The sequence below is a fragment of the Squalius cephalus genome, assembly GCF_949319135.1.
Source record: "Squalius cephalus genome assembly, chromosome: 25".
Classification (NCBI taxonomy): Eukaryota; Metazoa; Chordata; class Actinopteri; order Cypriniformes; family Leuciscidae; genus Squalius; species Squalius cephalus.
The window spans coordinates 5866028-5885723 of NC_137146.1; the positions used below are offsets into that span (position 1 = coordinate 5866028).

A 19696-nucleotide genomic window follows, 5' to 3' on the forward strand; every position below is an offset into this window, starting at 1 on the left:
TACATCTCTGAAAATATTTTGGAAGCCATAAATGTGAAAATGCAGAACTGAAACTTGGCTGTAATCATTCTCAGATCACCGTCACTCCTCCCATCACATCCACCATCCTCTGTCCAAACTCCCGGGAGATGGAAGGAGGAAGAAGAGTGGGAAGAAGAGGAGGAGGAGCAGCAGCAGTAAAGAGCACAGAGCGTGTTCAAGCCCCAGCGGTGCTTTGGCCATCGAGGAGGGTGAAGATGAGGAGGAGGAGGAAGAGGAAGAAGCTTCAGAAGGCCAGAGCGCCACCCCAACTCTCACAACAGACGCTGAGAGGAAAGACAATGTTCAGGTAACCAGATTTATATCCTATATGTATGATTTAATTGAATGTCTTATTAATTTTAGTGAAAGCTCTTCCATCCAGTGAACTTTATTCAAGACAATAAATAACTAAGTGCAAATAATGATAGATTCTATTTACACTATGTAAAAATGGCAGTATTTTCTTTGCAATAAGTGTAAATAGTAGCCTAGTTAGATACTATTTGCACCTCATTGTTTTAGTACATTATTAAACAGCATGCAGTAATAACATAAATGAATAATAACATAAGTGTAAATTAAATAAATGTTTCCTTCCTAAACCTAACCCTTCCTGATAAACACTTTATTAATAAATATCCTTAGGCACTTTAATTCCCCTTTTCACATATTTTCTTTATATTTAATGAAAATAAATGCCTTTTCAATCTGATACGCTATGAGAAAAGGGAGAAGAACAAGTTCGGCAAAAGGCATCAAAAAGTATCTATAATACGCTTTTACACCCTACGCCATTGCTGCTGCATTTTTTGTACTTTTTTTTCTGGCCCAACCAGTCAAATATGGGCGGAGTTAGTGTAAATAGCCTCTGCCAACAAGACGGGCTATTTGCGCTTAGAGAAAATGGATACTCTGTAAACATAAAGGGATAATTCACTCAAAAATTAAAATAATTTACTTGACTTCGTCGTTCCAAACCCATAAGACTTTCATTCATCTTCAGAACACAAACTTGTATATAAATACTCAATATAATAGATAGATCATTATTTCTATCATTTTATCTCTTGTCCAGTTCTTCGTGTCCGATGATGACCCTCATGTGTCCACCCCTGAGACTTCAGATCCTCTCCCTGCACGAGGAATCCTGATCGTCCCCTCGTCTGCGGTGTGTTCGGAGCCACAGGACAGCACATCCACTGAGTGAGTCCACCTGCTTTAGCTTTCCATATGCAACAAGCGTTTAGTGTAAATATGCTGATAAATTCTGTCATCATTTACTCACCCTCAAGTTCTTCCAAACCTGTATGAATTTCTCTCTTCTGCTGAAAACAAACAAAGATATTTTGAAGAAGATGGGTAACCAAACAGTTGATGGACACCATTGACTTCAACAGTATTTATTTTTTCCCAAACTATAAAAGTCAATGGGGAACATCAACGGTTTAGTTTCCAACATTTTTCAAAAGATCTTTGTGTTCAGCAGAAGAAAGAAATTCATACAAGTTTGGAACAACTTGCGTAAATGACAGAATTTTCTTTTTTGAGTGAGCATGAAAATAATGAGAAAATAATGCACTTCATGCAATTTTGTTGCATTCATTTTGTTGTGAAAAGTGACCTGTAAAAGTTTTTGTGTAATTGTGGTGTTTTGGTGGAAACTGTGTCACCATTTTTTTAAGGGAAGTTCTCAGTGTCTTCAGTTTTGTTATTTGCTCAGCTGAAGTGGTAGACATTGCAGGTTGCGTAGCACAAGCTATAAAGCATGCACTTCCAGCTTGTGTCCGCCTCTCTGTTCTTGGTTTACTGTAAATTGAATCATTAGATGCCAGTGCACAGCACACCCTGTTCGTTACCTAGGACGAGATATTTCAGAGACCAGCAGGGTATCAGTCTCTCTCCAGACCTCCATCACCGCTGTCTACATCATTCACCCGTTGCTACTAGCAACCGCACTTTGCTTTTATAAAGCGCTCTCCACCTTTCCTTTCTGCTTTCTCATCTTTTAAATGCAGGAGTGTCTTTACAAACAACAGGATTCATTGTCAATATCATTTCTGTTCTTTAGTAACATTAACAATGATAGGGATTTTCTCCTTGATGGTTTTGGTCTAATAAGCTTTTTAAAAACGATTCATTTTAAACGAAAGGTAAGTGCTCAAGAAGATTTTGTATTTGTTGCAAAATTGAGTGCAAAAAACTTTTCAATTAATCTGTAAATCTGTAAAGAAAATTAGTGCGTACTCTATAGTGAGCTACTGAAGTTATTATGATTGAGTATTCATGGCTAAGTTATATTGTATTTCTTCAAGCAATTTAGTGACATGCATCTTATTTTTGTTGTGGACAGACAAAATGCAATATTTTGTCTGCATGTAATTGAGCTAATTAAGTAATGATGAGCTACCAAAAGATATTTATCATAGTAAAACACTAGCACTTTTTAAGAATTGCGAGCACAAAGCAGTTTTTACTCCTTTTGTGGACTTTTCAAAAAGATTTGCATGTTTATAATCAGGGTTATTATCATTAACTAAAACTATTAAAAAAATGTTGTTAATGGAAATAAAGCTACAATAAAATATAATTATTAGCTGGAAAACTTAAACTAAACAAAAATTGCTATTAGAACTGAAATTGAAGTTGAAGCTGAAGCACTAAAATAATTCATTATTTAAACTAAAAACGTTTAAACTAAAAACCGATAACTTTTTATGTGTTTTGGCCATTCATTTACATGATAATGGCATTTTGGAAATGCAAACTTACAAAACAAAACGGGTTTCAAGTGCAAGTTTTTAAAACTATACCATTATCGTCTCATCGTAAACCACAAAAACGTGAATTTGTGAAAACTGTGAATTTGTGAAAAATGTGAAAAATGAATTTCTGTCATGTGCATGCATATTATGTGAGACTGAACAATAAGCGCATAGTGTTTGTTTACAAAGTGACATTGCCAACTAGTGGCCTGGCAGCAGAATACAGTGATTTTAGTCTTTTTCGCAGTTGTATAAAAGTACCTTAACACTGAAATAAAAAATTGTGCCTAAATAGCATTATTTAAAAAGTAAAATAAAACGTAAATTTAAATTTAACTAAAATTAACAAAAAATATAAAAATAAAAGCCATTTCAAAATATTAATAAAACAAAAAAAAAAACTGTTTGTATTAATAGTTTGATAAACAGTCTTGTTTTGTCTCTTGTAGAACGCCTGAACCTGCTCCTCCGACCCCTAGCGCCACTGAGCCCAGCTCTCTGCCCCGTGTGTCGAGTCGCAGCTACGACCTTCAGGAGAGACGTCGCACGGGCAACATGACGGGGACCGAGCAGGCCAAATACCAGCGGATCCCCACTGATGAGTTTGAGGCTCGGACCCTGGCCTCGGCCGACCTGGATGGCATTAAAAGTGAGTTTTTAATGCACATCTCCACCTTGCTTTTGCAGGTTTGGTGAATAACTCCTATAATAGGAAATCTTGAGGCATGTACAAGCCCAAACTAACAGTAAATGAATAAAGAATGATTTCTATTTCAATTTAAAGGTAGAGTAGGCAATTTTCAGAGAGGCTAGCAATAGTGAGCTAGCTTTGAAAGCATAAGATCCCACCCTCCCTTCAGAGCGTCTCCAAAGCCACGCCTCCTCCAAAACACACACAGCAGGGAGCAAACAAAAGCATCACAAGAGACGGCGTTAAACTACCTCATGTGTCAAAGCACATAATATTACAATAATAATGAACATAAACAACTTAAAGAGCCCTGACCTGTACCGCCTGACTGCTGCAGATTCATTTTGCCGTTGATAGTGTTGACATTGAAACGCATAAATTTGAGTCTCAAACCGTTCCGTGTATTCCGAGTCACTGGTTTCCATATCTTCCAAATTACAGTAGTTATGGCGTGAATGTAGCATAAGCTCGTTGTTTTGGTTCAGGAGGAACTGTAAAAGGCAGCTGCTGTTTCGGTTGTGGTGCTCGGTGACTGATGGAACGGAACAAGGGCAATGATTGGATGGCCATTTTATGGTCCTACACCTTCCACAGACGATGTATGTATATATATATATATATATATATATATATATATATATATATATATATATATATATATATATATATATATATATATATATATATAATATATATATACACACACACACAAATACATTTAGACCACTTAACTTATTGATTGCTATCAGGATGTAAAGAGACCTTCAACCATTTTATAGCTGTTAGACAGGATAAATATGACATTAATTATGGGTTTATGTGAGGATTGTTTTAAGTTCACTTGAATTAAAACTTGTTATATTTTTTTTAAGCCTAATAAATGTTTAAAATTTGGGGGGAAAATTGTTTTCATTGAGACATCAGTAGCTATATTAATATCAGTGATACTGGCCTTCATTCATAAAAAGATGCCATTAAACAATTATTTAAAATATACTGTCTTTATGTTGTTTCTACATTACAGTGGAGATTGAGTCTCACTTTATTTAAATTTTATTTACACACAAAACATTAATGGCTAACATTTTTGACTTTATAAAATGATTCTCTCAAGTCTTTGCGGTCGGCCCCTATTAAACAATAAAGAAAGTGAGACATCTTTTTATTATACACCATTTTAGTAGCCTACTGTTCTGTTTGGCAGAATTTATCATTCTAATCAAATCACGGGCACTTTGCACTAGTAAACTAAAATCCATGATCTGGTCTTCTGTGAGATCGAGTTTTCACTGGTTTCATGGGCTCTCAAATGATTTGTACCATGCATCCTGCTATGCTTCACGGCAAGAGTCTTTTGTGCCCCAGAGAGACAAACCTTTCTCAGACGTCAGTTATATATCAGCGGTTCCTGTAATATACCCCATCAGCTTTCTCCGTCTTCCTATGCTGGCCACTAATTCGGCCCATCTGCTGCATATGCTCAACGACAGGACTTAAACGGTTGCTGTCTACCATTTAGTTTAACCTATAAAATTTTGGCACATCAGTTCATAAGCAAATACATGTCTGACAGCAGTTAACAGACAATAATATGTTAAACTCTACTTGACTTTGTTGCATCATCAGCAGTTTTAGTTGCTGTGAGCTCTCATCTGTTGTTGCAAATCACTGTCGGTGTGAACGCTTTTTTAGATGTTTTCTTAAGAATGTTAGTGAGTTTCAACTTGCAGCTTGAAGTAGCTGTGCGGGAAAGGGCTTTGGCCTCTTTTCTTGATTGGAGTTTGTTCTTTACAATCACCCAATTAGTCAAATCCCCTTCAGGTCCCGCCCTGACCTTTTTACCCTGATTGTCTTTGGCAACTGGCCCATCCTGTAATTTCACCCTGATGAGCTTGTTATGAACAAAGACGATGACCTGCTTCTCAACTCTGCCAAGATGATTTTACCTAGTGAGTGTGGTCAGTTAACAGATTTGAGGAATACATGCACCTTGGGGAAATCTTAAACCATGGAATATTTTATAGTATAGTCATAGTGCATGTTTAGTATTCATGAATGTGGCATATAATAAATTGAAAAGTTTGGGATCGGTGAAGTTTTTTTTTTATATATACATATTTTTGTTAAAAAAATATATATATTTCAAATAAATGCTGTTCTTTTGAACTTTCTATTTATCAAAGAATCTTGAGTAAAAATGTATCATCGTTTCCACAAAAGTATTAAGCAGCATAACTGTTTTCAACATTGATAACAATAAATGTTTCTTGAGCAGCAAATCAGCATATTAATATGATTTCTGAAGGATCATGTGACACTGAAGCCTGGAGTAATGATGCTGAAAATTCAGCTTTGGTCACAGGAATTTAAAAACATTTAAATGTTTTGATTAAATAAATGCAGCATTGGTAAGCATAAGAGACTTTGTTCATAAACATTAAGAAAAAAATAAAATAAAATCTTACCAGCCCTAAACTGGTAAGGTTCCTCAATTATTTGAGAAACACTTCACAATAAGGTTTTATTTGTTAACATAAGTTAGCTAAAGTAGTTAAAATGAACTAACAATGAACAATACTTCTAGAGCATTTAATCATAATGTCAATCTCAACATTTACTAATACATTTTTAAGATCAAAAGTTGTATCTGTTAACATTAGTTAATGCACTGTGAACTAACATGAACATGGACATTTGTATTACCTAACATTAACAAAGGTTAATGAATGCTGTAAGAATATATTTCTCATTGTTAGTTCATGTTAGTTAATGTATTAACCAGTGTTAACAAATAATATATGTTTTTGTTTAATTCTTCCAGGCCATCGTTTTGAAGATGTTCCTGGAGTGCGTCGACACCTGGTCAGGAAAAGCACAAAGGGTCAAGTAGTGCACATCAGCAAAGATCACAAAGAACCCAGCACACGCACTCGCAAACTGGACCGAACGCCACATGAGGTGAGACTTGTGCCACAGTCTGAGTTTGACTTGCTGATGTGAGAACTTTGGTTGAAGCTAGTGTATTAACCTAGTCTGAACCCAAGGTTCCCAAAAATAAAATTGATTAAAAAGCCTATTAATACAAATTTGGAAAGTCATCATGGGAATTTCTATAGTTAACGTCCATCTTTCTGCTTCTGCTTTGCAAAATTATAAAATATGTTTGTGTTAAAGTAAAAGAAAGGAATTTCTTGAAATTATTGAAATGAATTATTTAAAATTTATTTAGAAAAATATTGTTTTATTTTTAAATAATAACAATAGGGATGCATCAATATGAAAAATTGGGCCGATAATTCTTTATATTTGAAAGCTGATAACCAATAAATCTAAATATAATATATTATATAATTTTTGAGAGCCTGATTACAAAAACAAAAGTCTCACCATCAAATGCCATGTCCCAAGCACACTATTATAATGTTCTCATTATAATTTTATGTAGCCTATATGACAGACTTGTGCTGCACTTTGCACTTGACTGTATTTTCCTTTTTTGAAGTAATTCCAATCATATTTCAAGCAATTCAAAAACATCATGGCGAACAGTGTGCATCTGAAGTGTCTTGGCTGAAGGAAATAATCCATTATTTATCGGCCTTTATTATTAGTAGTAGTAGTATTATATAAATTAAATTTATAATTAAATTTTTTTTTAAAAATAATAATTAAATAAATCCTGATCCAGTAATCATGAACAACCAGAAGGATCATTGAAAAGTCATGGTTATTGATTTATCAAACTCTGTGGGAATCCTGGTCACTATTGAAATGTGGTCTCTATTTAGTCAACATAAATGCTTGTTTAAGCTTAAGCTAAAAATTCTGTGGACATTTTTCAACACCATTCCCTCTGGCTGCGATTTTAAGACAAAGTTGTTGTAATGCGCAAGACTAGCTAGGTTTCGGATGTCTCTACAGATGCCTTCACAAAGTCCTGATGAGTTCTTTCAGCGCGTTTAGCCCTTTTTCCCAGATTGAGACTCACTCACTGCATTTCCAATTATTTCTGACAAGCCCGCTGTCCTTCACAACAAATAAAAGGAGGATTTTGGGGGGGCAGAACCTGATTAAAAATGAATGAACTTCTTCCCTTTCACACACCTAAGAATAAAGAAAAGATCAGCTCGGGTAACTGGACACCGCAAGCCTTCAGAGTCAGTCATGTTTTATTAACGCCCTCAGATTCCCCTCTAGACAGGTAAACCAGCTACGTATTAGGGTAAATGAGTGTACTCATGGACCCTCTTCTAAACAACACCAGTGTTCACACCGCTGCCTGACGTCTCGTTGCCCAGTCGCGCTCTGACGCTGTTCCGTCTGGACGAACAGCATGGTCCTTTTAGACTTTTCCAGGCGGCTTGCTCAACACCAGAAGGTCAGGGAATGTTGTGTTGGTGTACATGCACATGCTGGATGCATCGATTGGTGTGTGATATCACATTTTGGGCTGATCAAACCAATGTTAGCTTGAATTGAAGTACAAGGTTCTTGGGTTTAAATGCATAGCTGGTACCGTTTTAATGATGTCTGTTGCTTTAACTACTTAAATTCCTCTAAAGGAAAGCCCTTAATGAATTTGTGTTTTAGGAGTTTTCATCAGATTCAGAAGGTGGTTTAATTGCATGTTCTCCACTCATTTATTGCATGTTCTTTGGCCTCAGGTGTTTGTGGAGCTGAATGAGTTGATCATCGATAAAAACCAGGAGATGCAGTGGAGAGAAACAGCCCGCTGGATCAAGTTTGAAGAGGACGTGGAGGAGGAAACGGACCGCTGGGGGAAACCACACGTCGCCTCGCTGTCGTTCCGCAGTCTGCTGGAGCTGAGGAAGACCATCTCTCACGGTGAGAACCTGCTCAAACCTCCATAAAACTCTGTTTGGCAAATGTCAGGTTAGCTGTAACATTTTATATTGTAATATCATTACATGACCAATCTTACAGTGTGATTTGCTATGGTATACTTTTTTATATATATAATTACTTTACTAAGGGAATATTTCTGTTAAAAATGAATTTACTATTTAATTGTACTTCAGAAAAGTGAGCAATAATGTGGATTATGGATCAAATATAATTTAGTCCCAAAATCTAAAATCTACACATCGCTTATACATTATTATATATACAATCGTAATGTTAAAAAATAAATAAAACATGCATATTATGTATCTACTACCTAAGTACAATGTTAATTGTTATATGTATTTGAATGTATTGTGAACAAAAAAAGTTAGCTGTATATTCATAAACATGAATCTAGATTAATAATTGCTCATGTATGTGTGTATGCTAAAATATTATTATATATTATACTATATATTATAGTAAAAACATTTTTAACATATATATATATATATATATATATATATATATATATATATATGTTAAAAATGTATGTTAAATATATATTTAATATTTAAATTTATATATAATATTTACATTTATGTGTTTGAAAGTAAATACTGTATATGTGTACTTTATATATACAGTATATGATTTATGTTAGTATGTTTTTATATATAAATGTATAATGTGTATATATGTGATATATTGATTGCATTGATTTTGTCATGAAAATGAAATGGCCTTATTTTTGATTCCTCCCATTAGGAGCTGTGCTTTTGGACTTGGACCAGAAGACACTACCTGGTATCTCCCATCAGGTGGTGGAACAGATGATCATCTCAGACCAGATCAAAGCTGAGGACAGAGCCAATGTCCTCCGCGCTCTCTTACTCAAGCACAGGTAGATCTCAGATGTTTGTACAATAAGCAATATCTAACACCATGTCTACTCCAAGCGTGACAAAGCGACCATTGCAAATCGATTTGTTCTTCGTATCAGAAGTTGTGCCAGATCTGTGTCAGAAATAGAACGGGGCATCAGTTAACTGTCGGGATTTAGGTCATCTCGCGCCACATCCAGTGTAGACAGCATCACTGATTATAATTGGTTTTACTTGCTTTTGTCATATTGCCACGCTCGCATCTGGTGTAGACATGGTGTAAGAAATGACGGAAGGATGTTGGTTTCCATTTGAATTTCTTTTATCCCACATATGATTTTTTTTAATTCTCATATAATCTAATGGTTTCTGTTCGCCATAACATCATCCATCCATATATAGATCCACACATGACCCTTCGCAGTCTCTTCTAGTGTCTCTTACCCGCTGGCTCCCTTGCTCTCCCTCCCTTAGTCACCCGAGCGATGAGAAAGAGCACAGCTCCCCGTTCCCCAGGAACATCTCGGCTGCCAGTCTGGGCTCCCTGATCACCCATCACCAGAGCAGCAATAACCACCTGTCCGTCCCCGAACCCTCCGTCACAGAGCCACTCATGGGCTCCTCAAGGGCCAGTCAAGACAGCACTCTTCATATTGACATAGAGAAGAACGAGGTAATTGGATTGAAGTGTCTCAATTAGATTATGTTTTTAGTTGAAGAGGAGGGCAGCCTGTATCTATTTACAGATAATAGCCCACAATTTTTTATCTTAAAGTTCCTAGGCCACGTTTTCATTCACTATTCATTCATTCATTCATTTATTCATTCATTTTTTTGGTGAAAAATCTTTCATTCACCAATCATGTTTTTGCTTCTTGTCTAACGATTGAATGTGTTTTGGTGACGTTGGTAGCAGTTTATTTTACAGTCCTGTTCCCCATGTACTATGCACTTATTATAGTAAATACTGGGTAATAACTATGTACTAACCTGAACCTACCCCTAAACCTAAACTTAACCCATGTAGTTACCTTATATTAACCAGTACTTTCTTGGGTAAGTACACGCAACTGCACGTTCTGTAAAATAGTGAAGTGCTGTGACATCAAATGTGAAATTTTCTTTAGAATTTTTCAGTCACTGCTCAACATGAAATATTTTTTGGGTCTTTTTTTCTGATTCGTCTTATGTTTCACTATTTTCAGAAAGATTCAGCTCCACCTATAGGCATGCACAAATCCAAGTCCAAACATGAACTTAAGCTTCTGGAGAAAATTCCTGAAAATGCTGAAGCCACCGTCGTACTCGTTGGTAAGAAGTTGTTCTCTTGTTAAAGAATCCTATTGGAATTCCGTCGGATCTCTACATTGGAACCAGTCCTAAATCATTTTAGAATCTAGATTATACGGAATTTGGAAAAATATGCTGCTAATTTATGAAAATATGCTGCTAATAATGATGAATTCCGAATTAACGAAATGCTCAGCACATAATTTCACAAAACAGCAGGAAATGAAATGCATTGCTCCCTTAGGCAGTGTGGACTTCCTGGAGCAGCCCACCATGGCATTTGTTCGACTGCAGGAGGCTGTAGAACTGGACTCAGTGTTGGAAGTATCAGTTCCTGTTCGGTTTCTCTTTGTGCTGCTTGGTCCTCCCAGCACCGACATGGACTACCACCAGATCGGACGTTCCATTTCCACACTCATGTCTGACAAAGTGAGGAAGACTGTTCTTGGTCTAGCATACAACTGACTACAAATAATAAAATGACAGCTCACCAACCCACAAGATCATGAACATGCATTGTTGCAAAAAAATCTGGCTATAATGTCTATTTCCAGTGTTAACTTGATGTGATGTCTCTCCAGCAATTTCACGAAGCTGCATATCTGGCAGACGATCGCCAGGACCTGCTCAACGCCATCAACGGCTTCCTGGACCTCAGTATCGTGCTCCCTCCATCAGAGCTGGGCGGGGACGAGCTCCTGCGCTCCGTCGCTCACTTCCAAAGAGAGATGCTCCGCAAGAGGGAGGAGCAGGGGGGGGCCATGCTGTCCAAAGAGCCCAAGAGCCTCGAAGACAAAGGTCTGCATCTGCCCGGCTAGATTCTGTCTGGCCTGACTAGTTCCAGTTAAGCTTTGGTTTTGGTTTTTGTCTCTGTTCTTTTTATCTGTGTATTTTTTCATGTGTTGTTGTTTTTTTTTTTTTTTTTTTTGTGCTTTTTATTTATTTCATTTTTTATATTTTTGTTTGTATTTGTTTTCTTTTTTGATTTGTTTGATTTTTTATTTGTGTGTTTTTATTTTGTCTTTTATTATTTCGTTTTTTCATTTTATGTAGACACTTTTCAGTGTTTTCTTTTTTTCTTTTACCTTATTGCTTTTTAGTTTTTTTTTGAGTGTGTGTAATTTGTTTTGTTTTATGTGCTTTCATTTAGGTTTTTTATTTTATGCAGAGCTTTTGTTTTAAGTTTGTTTGTTTGTTTTGTTTTTGTCTCTTTTGTGCTTGTTTGGTGAAATTTGTTTTCTTTTTTTGATTATTTAGATTTTTATTAGTGCATTTTGCATGTTTTTATTTTGTCTTTTAGTATTTAGGTTTTTTTTTTCTTCATTTTATGAAGACTTTTTTGTGGTTTTTTTACCTTTATTGCTTTTCTGTCTTTTTTGTGCTTGTTTTGTTTTTTGTTTTGTGCTTTCAGTGTTTAGTTTTTTAATTTTATGTAGAGCTTTTGTTTTTATTTTTTGTGCTTGTTTTGTTTTTTTAATTTACTAATAATTTATATTTATTAATAATATCTCAAATTCTCTCTTTATGTGTAAATCAGAGGCCTTGCTGGCACCCTTTAAACCAGAAGACGACCCTTTAAGACGCACAGGCCGTCTATTTGGTGGACTGATCCGTGACGCCCAGCGCCGTTACCCAAAGTACATCAGTGACTTCAAGGATGCGCTGAACCCCCAGTGCATGGCTGCTGTCATCTTTATCTATTTTGCTGCTCTTTCTCCTGCCATCACGTTTGGAGGCCTTCTGGGTCAGTTATGATGTTGTTATTTTGCTGAGAGAAACATATGATTAAAATAATCATTTTAAATGCATGTGATCAGTCACTGTTGAGCAGAATTATTAAGATGAGAAGTTTCGGACGTTGTTTGAAAAAATCTAAAAATTTCATCCAGAACTGACTTAAATTAGTCACCATGAAGATGTAAGTAACCAGTAAGTGACCAGTTAATTTAACAAAAGGTTCATCATGATAAACACTATTAGTGGCTCTGATTCTGATAAGCATTTTAAATTAGATGCCTTGAACTCCAGACGGCATATGTGTCTGACATCGATGTTCAATGATTCATGACTCAGGAGCTCTGGTCTGTTTTATGTGTACAGGTGAGAAGACTGAAGGGCTCATTGGCGTGTCGGAGCTGATAGTGGCCACATGTGTTCAGGGTGTGTTGTTCTGTCTGCTCGGAGCCCAGCCTCTTCTGGTGGTGGGCTTCTCCGGACCAATCCTGGTGTTTGAAGAAGCCTTCTTCTCTGTGAGTTTATAATGCTGTTCCTTAAACCAGATACGACCCCTGCTGTTAAAGGTCAAGTTTGAATTTTTTTTTTCAAGACACATACTCAAAGATAACAATGGATAGTAATCAGTTAGCAAATGATTTCAAACCAAGTCAATACTGTTGTTCATATTTGAGGTTTTGGGACCATAAATAATGAAATTTGATCCATAAACCAGCACTATTTGTGTGAATGTTGCAAAGTTCATTAGTTACGAAGCAAAATCAGTTCAACTGTAAAGCAGCTCTACAGAATATAATAGTTATTATTCAGCTCAAGTTAGTTCAGTGTTTATTTAATTCAGTTTAAGTTCGCCCAAAACTAAACACTCTGTCCTCTTCTTCTCCAGTTCTGTAAGGGCAATAATATGGAGTACCTGACAGGTCGTGTTTGGATCGGTTTTTGGCTCATCATCATCGTGGTGTTGATGGTGGCCTTTGAAGGCAGCTTCATGGTTCGATTTGTCTCGCGTTTCACCCAGGAGATCTTCTCCTTCCTTATCTCTCTCATCTTCATCTACGAGACCTTCTCAAAACTGATCAAGGTAGTTTGAATCGTCTTTTGATTGTGTTTTGCTGCGTATATAATCATGAAGTCCTCTTGACTGCTGATGTATCCCACAGATATTCCAGGAACATCCTCTGAGACGCTGCTCTGCTATGGTGGTTGATGTGAATGATTCCATGTACAACTCAAGCACTTTAAGTCCATTAGTGGCGAACAGCAGTACGCCGGAGACGCTGAAGGTGGTCGGTGAACCTAATACTGCTCTGCTGTCCTTTGTGCTCATGTCTGGGACCTTCTTCATCGCCTTCTACCTGCGCAAGTTCAAAAACAGTGCCTTCTTCCCTGGCAGGGTAAGATGCCGTCTGACCCAGTGTTGAGTGATTAACACATTGCAAAGAAAATTGTGGTTGAAATGTATCATCTTGTGTCTAAAAGAAGTCTAATTTTTTACAGTTGAGAAGAGTTATTGGAGATTTTGGAGTTCCTATTGCCATCCTCATCATGGTTCTGGTGGACTACAGCATTCAAGACACGTACTCACAGGTGACGATGGACAGTTAGCAATTAGCAGATGATTTGAATTTATTAATAGTGCTTGCTAAGTCAAGCAACACTATTACTATTGCACATTTCAGGATAGGGACCCTAAATACTAAGCTTTGTTGCATAAACTTGCACTATTTGTGCTACTGAAGAAGAAAAGAAATAAAGTAAAATAAAAAATACAATAAATACAAATACATACACACACACACACACACATATACTTTATTTTATCTATTCTTTTTAATTTTTATTCATATTTTATTTTATCTTTATTATTAATTTATATGTGCATTTTTAATGCTCCACCCATATTTTTTTATTTTCATTGTCTATTATTATTATTATTATTATTATTATTATTATTATTATTATTATTATTATTATTTTATGAATACTTTTTTCATTATTCTATTCATTATTATTTTCTTTTTTTCTTTTCTTTTTTTTTTTACATGTTATTATAAATAATAAATTACTACAGAGCCCCTAAAGGGACATGGTGGTGGAAAAAAATTATGAGATGGGAGGGAAGTCGATGCTTTTGCGTTCCCTCTCAAAAGGTTCTGCGACCGAACACCAAGGTTCTCGGGGGAACGCAAAACATTTGCAAGAGAACGCAAAAGCTTTGACAAAAAATATCAATTTTTTTTTTTTTTTCATCACAATGTTCCTTTAGGGGCTCTGTAAATTATAAATAATTAATAATCATGTTTTTTATTGTTATTAATTTATTTATAAACTTATGAATGCTCCTCCCTACAGAAACTTAGTGTCCCACGAGGTTTTTCAGTGACTAGTCCTGATAAGCGTGGTTGGATAGTCAATCCTCTGGGCAGTGATGGTCAGTTCCCCATCTGGATGATGTTTGCCAGTATCCTTCCCGCTCTGCTCGTCTTCATCCTCATCTTTATGGAGACGCAAATCACCACGTGAGTCCATCGCCATGCTTTGTTTCATTATAATTACATTTATAGAGCTCAATGTATTTTTTGTGCTAGAAAAATTGTATTTGTAATAAAGCTGCAGCTGTAATGTAACTGCAATGCTGCTGTTTTTTTTCATGTTTAAATCATGGCAGTATTAAAGACGCTTTCTTCTTCTAGGTTGATAGTCAGTAAGAAAGAGCGCATGCTGGTCAAGGGTTCCGGTTTCCATCTGGACCTGTTGATCATCGTGACTCTGGGCGGCACCAGCGCTCTGTTCGGCCTGCCGTGGATGGCCGCGGCCACTGTGCGCTCCGTAACCCATGCCAACGCCCTCACCGTGATGAGCAAAGCCGTCGCCCCAGGAGACAAACCTCGAATCCAGGAGGTCAAGGAGCAGAGGGTGACCGGGTTACTGGTGGCGATACTTGTAGGTGTGTTTCAACAATGACAATTCCAAGCTTTATCAATTTTATTGCAACCTGATTAACACAAACTACTGATAAGATCAATACATCTCATTAACGATTTATACAATCTTGATGAATAGTGAATTGTCAGATAAAGTAGTAAGTGGGTTACACTGACTGGGCTTACACTTTATTTCGTATAATGCAAGTAGCTTTTCAAATAATGTCAACTAACTCTCACATTAGAGTATTAGTAGACTGTTAAGGTTAGGGTTAATGGAATAGGTAGAGTTAATGTTATAGTTAATGGTATAATATGTACAGTACTTGAACAGACATTCTACTGACTAGAAGTAACTTTGCATCAAAATAAAGTGTTAGCAGATATTAAGCAGACAGTCTACTAATACTCTAATGACTGCTAGTTGACATGTAGTTGCAAAGTTACTTAGATAGTTAGTAGACTGTCTAAAGTGGACCATCGAAATAAAGTGCTACCAATATGGATAGTTTGAATAAATTTTTATTTATTTATTTCAAATTCATTTTTCTTATCAAATGATTCAAATTTCTCATCTCATAATTTTTACCTCATCAGGTAAATGTAATTTATATATTGGAAATTTGTGTATTTTATCATATTGCTGTTGCCACCATTTTAGAAAAACAGCATGCAACCTGATTTTTAACACTATTTAAATGGGTAAAAACACCCTTTACCCATGGTACAATTAAGGTAACGCATAGCATCTTGTTGTTTTAAGATGCGTAATATTTTATTACATGCACAATAAATCCGTGTAAATGACTATTGTATGTATTAACATGAGTTTAATGAAGAAAAGGCCTATAAATGTAGTCATTCTGCAAATTTTGTTGGCTGTAGGTCTCTCAATAGTAATCGGTGATCTGCTCCGTCAAATCCCAATCGCTGTGCTGTTTGGCATCTTCCTGTACATGGGTGTGATGTCACTGAATGGCATCCAGCTGACAGAACGGATCCTGCTCCTGCTGATGCCCCCAAAATACCACCCCGACCACATTTACGTGCGCAAGGTCAGGACCCCAAGCTGGTTTTTGTTATTAATAAAGAGGATTTTGGTTCTTTGTTCCCTTAAAAAAGGACTGGCTGTAACATGTAATGGTATCAGATATTGTAAAGAAATCTTTTGTACTATATATCTTGACTAAATCTCTGTTCCTCAGGTGCGGACCATGCGTATGCATCTGTACACAGCGATACAGGTGGTGTGTCTCGCTGTCCTCTGGGTGGTCATGTCCACCGTGGCGTCGCTGGCTTTCCCATTCGTTCTCATCATGACCGTCCCTGTCAAGATGTTTTTTCTGTCACGCATCTTTAGCGCTCGGGAAATGCAGTGTGTAAGGATCTTTGCACACACAAAGACATTTTTGCTTGCTTCTTAGGGATACACTATCGGTCAAAGTTTGTGGTCAGTAAGATTAGTTAAAAAAAATGTTAAAAAAACTTTTATTGTGACAGTAAATACATTTATTTGTGTTCCTAAAGATTTCTGTTCCATATAAATACTGGTCTTTTTTGACATTTCTATTCATCAAAGATTCCTGAGAAACATGCATCATATTTTCCACAAAAATATGAACTATTTTCCAACACTGATTATAAATAATGTTTCTTGAGCAGCAAATCAGCATATTAGAATGATTTCTGAAGGATCATGTGACACTGAAGACTGGAGTAATGATACTGGAAACTCAGCTTTGATCACAGGAATAAATTACATTTTATAATATATTACTATAGAAAACAATGCAGAAAATTATTCAAATGCAGCCTTGGTGAGCAGATGATACTTTTTTTCAAAAACATTTAAAAAATCGTACTGACCTCAAACTGTATGTACTACTTCTGGGGAACTAACAAAATTATATGTGACCCTGGATCACAAAACCAGTCTTATGTTGCACGAGTATATTTATGGCAATAGCCAACAATACATTGTATGGGTCAAAAATATCGATTTTTCTTTTATGCCAAAAATGATTAGGATATTAAGTAAAGATCATGTTCCATGAAGATATTTTGTAAATTTCCCACCTTAAATATATAAAACATTTATTTTTGTGAATGGATGCAGCACTATCGCCAATAGAAATGGACAACTTTAAAGGCGATTTTCTCAATGTTTCGATTTTTCTGCACCCTCAGATTCCAGATTTTCAAATAGTTATATCTCGGCCAAATATTGTCCTATCCTAACAAACCATACATCAATGGAAAGATTATGTATTCAGCTTTTAGATGATGTATAAATCTCAATTTAAAAAAAAAAAATTACCCATACCCATTTTGTGGTCCAGGGTCACATATATATCGTTAGGAAACATAACATGTCTTTTAAATTCCGTTTGAAATGGTGTTCACAACCCCATTTTAATTCCTAAATTTCTAAAAATATATATATATTGAGAGGACTTGGTGACGTCTTGGAGACGGAGCGTTATTTTTCCCCTTTGGAATAATATGAACAGATGAATCATGCACAAAAAGCCATTAAGAAAGTAGGTCATTTTCAAATTCATGTTAACATACTATTTTTGTAACTTTTCTCCCTTCTCTCCAGTTGGACGCTGATGATGCAGAGCCCACTTTTGACGAGAAGGAGGGACACGACGAATACACAGAGATGCACATGCCAGTCTGAGCCACGACCACAGCTGTCCGTCTCTCACCTGTCTTCCTGTCAGTCAGGCTGTTGGCCAATAGGACAGTTGCTTTTTAAACTTTGACAAACCAAATCGCACAGTGAGTCTTGACATGCTGTAGAGGAGAGAAATATTATGTGAAATCTGGCATTTCCAGAGAATCATTTCACTTGTTTTAGAGGGTTTGAGCTGCTATCACACCGTTTAGCCTTTACCAAGCGCATTTGTCGCCTATGAGGAAAACGAATGTATCGTATGGGGTTAACTGGACATTCCCAGCACCATTCAGGGCCCATGCAATATTTTATGTAGTTTTTAGTGTATATTCATTGATCAAGGAAGATTGCCAAGGCCCATTTCATCTTATATCATATGTATGTCTGTGCTTTTAATAGTTTTACTGACTTGTGATTTATGACCCAACACAATCACAACCGACAGTATTTTTTTCCATTGTTGCTGTGCATTCACAGCTTTTTTTAAACTGTAGTTTTCTCTTTTATAATGCATGAAAGTCACACTCTCACAAAAACTCTAAATGTTCAGTTGAAGTATATTTTATATTGACCGTTACATGGAGCAAACGTGATCAGAGTGAGTGAACTGTTTTAGAGGATGAATTTGGTGTCAATTTTGGTGATCATGAGCGGTTTTCAGATTAGTTTTAGTGAATCCCAGATGCATTCACTAGTGACCTAGTTTGGGGTCCTAAAACCCATTTTAAGAAAAAGAACGGGAGCGTCCCTACAGATGATCCCAAAACTGTAGCATTCAGTTTATAACGGTTCGTTTGTAAGAACTAAACATGTTGATCTGATAAGCCACACAAGTTCCATCGTTACCAACACATTTCAACTGAACTTGTGTCCATATTTGGCTAACAATGCTTTGGGGAAATGCACAATTTTAAAGTCTTTCCACATACAACGTTGAATTAACACTAAAACAGAATCATGTTCTTTTCAACACCAGTTCTCAGCAGATACACAGTATAGATTTTGATTACTTATTAATTATTTATGCGTTTAACAGGGGAACCGTATTATTTATGTCAGTTCATGAGGGATTTTGCCACAGAATTCCTGTGTAATATCACTAATTTTCCCCCATCGTTCACTAATATCCCACTGCTTCACTATTTGGTCAGTTAGATGGTGAATCTGCACTAATAAGATTCAACTACTGCACTTTCACTTTCACAATATTTGGTGCGCACATACCATCAGGAATGAAGTTAACAAGTTTAATTATTTGGTTACGGTTAAATAATTCAGTTAATCATGTGTTATGTTTGTTATTTTAGTACACGTTTATTTGGAATGTTCTAGCTGTCTTTAATTCCCGATTTGATTTGATCACACCATTGTGCTTTAAACATGCTACAAAACAAGTGCTTTAGCTCATTTGAGCGCTATTTACATTCCAGAATCAGATGTATGTTAGGATCTTTTAATTATAGGAACTTATTATGCAAGTTTTATATTGCATTAGCTTATGTATGAGCTTAACTAATGACTGAAATGAAACTCAAAATGAAATTGTGTAGAGGTTATTTTTATTCGACTAGGAATTGGTTGGCATACATGCGATTGATTTGAGAATATTTTTATAAAATGTTGTCTGTGTCGTCGTTTAGTAAATCAGGACCTTCAGTACGTTGTACTTTGTCACCGTTGTTGATCTTGGACATTCCCTCTGCCCGTGTTCAGCGACTGGTTCCAGGTTTCGCGTCTAGACACGTTTAGGCCTGCAGAACTCTGGGAAATCAGATGGTAGAGCAGCACTTTGAGGTTCTGTGTGAATGCAGGTTTTGTTCTGCTACTGGATCTGTACTGTGTGGATTCTCTGCAGCACTTTTGAA

At 36.3% G+C, this 19696-nt stretch overlaps 1 protein-coding gene across 3 annotated transcripts in view; it reads left to right on the forward strand.

Moving 5' to 3' along the window:
• slc4a2b (solute carrier family 4 member 2b) overlaps positions 1 to 18155 on the forward strand; it is a 44336-nt gene extending 26181 nt beyond the window's left edge. For all 3 annotated transcript variants that reach the window (XM_079863104.1, XM_079863105.1, XM_079863106.1), the window contains 20 exons: positions 75 to 328; positions 1097 to 1224; positions 3233 to 3432; positions 6296 to 6432; positions 8139 to 8319; positions 9088 to 9223; positions 9678 to 9876; positions 10409 to 10514; positions 10738 to 10922; positions 11075 to 11291; positions 12031 to 12237; positions 12594 to 12742; positions 13114 to 13308; positions 13388 to 13621; positions 13725 to 13814; positions 14580 to 14746; positions 14921 to 15174; positions 16037 to 16206; positions 16357 to 16530; positions 17754 to 18155. In XM_079863104.1, the coding sequence (XP_079719230.1) occupies positions 75 to 328; positions 1097 to 1224; positions 3233 to 3432; positions 6296 to 6432; positions 8139 to 8319; positions 9088 to 9223; positions 9678 to 9876; positions 10409 to 10514; positions 10738 to 10922; positions 11075 to 11291; positions 12031 to 12237; positions 12594 to 12742; positions 13114 to 13308; positions 13388 to 13621; positions 13725 to 13814; positions 14580 to 14746; positions 14921 to 15174; positions 16037 to 16206; positions 16357 to 16530; positions 17754 to 17834 (3464 nt within the window). In that variant the 3' untranslated portion in view covers positions 17835 to 18155. The remainder of the gene's footprint in view (positions 1 to 74; positions 329 to 1096; positions 1225 to 3232; positions 3433 to 6295; positions 6433 to 8138; positions 8320 to 9087; positions 9224 to 9677; positions 9877 to 10408; positions 10515 to 10737; positions 10923 to 11074; positions 11292 to 12030; positions 12238 to 12593; positions 12743 to 13113; positions 13309 to 13387; positions 13622 to 13724; positions 13815 to 14579; positions 14747 to 14920; positions 15175 to 16036; positions 16207 to 16356; positions 16531 to 17753) is intronic.
• Positions 18156 to 19696: the final 1541 nt, after the last annotated feature.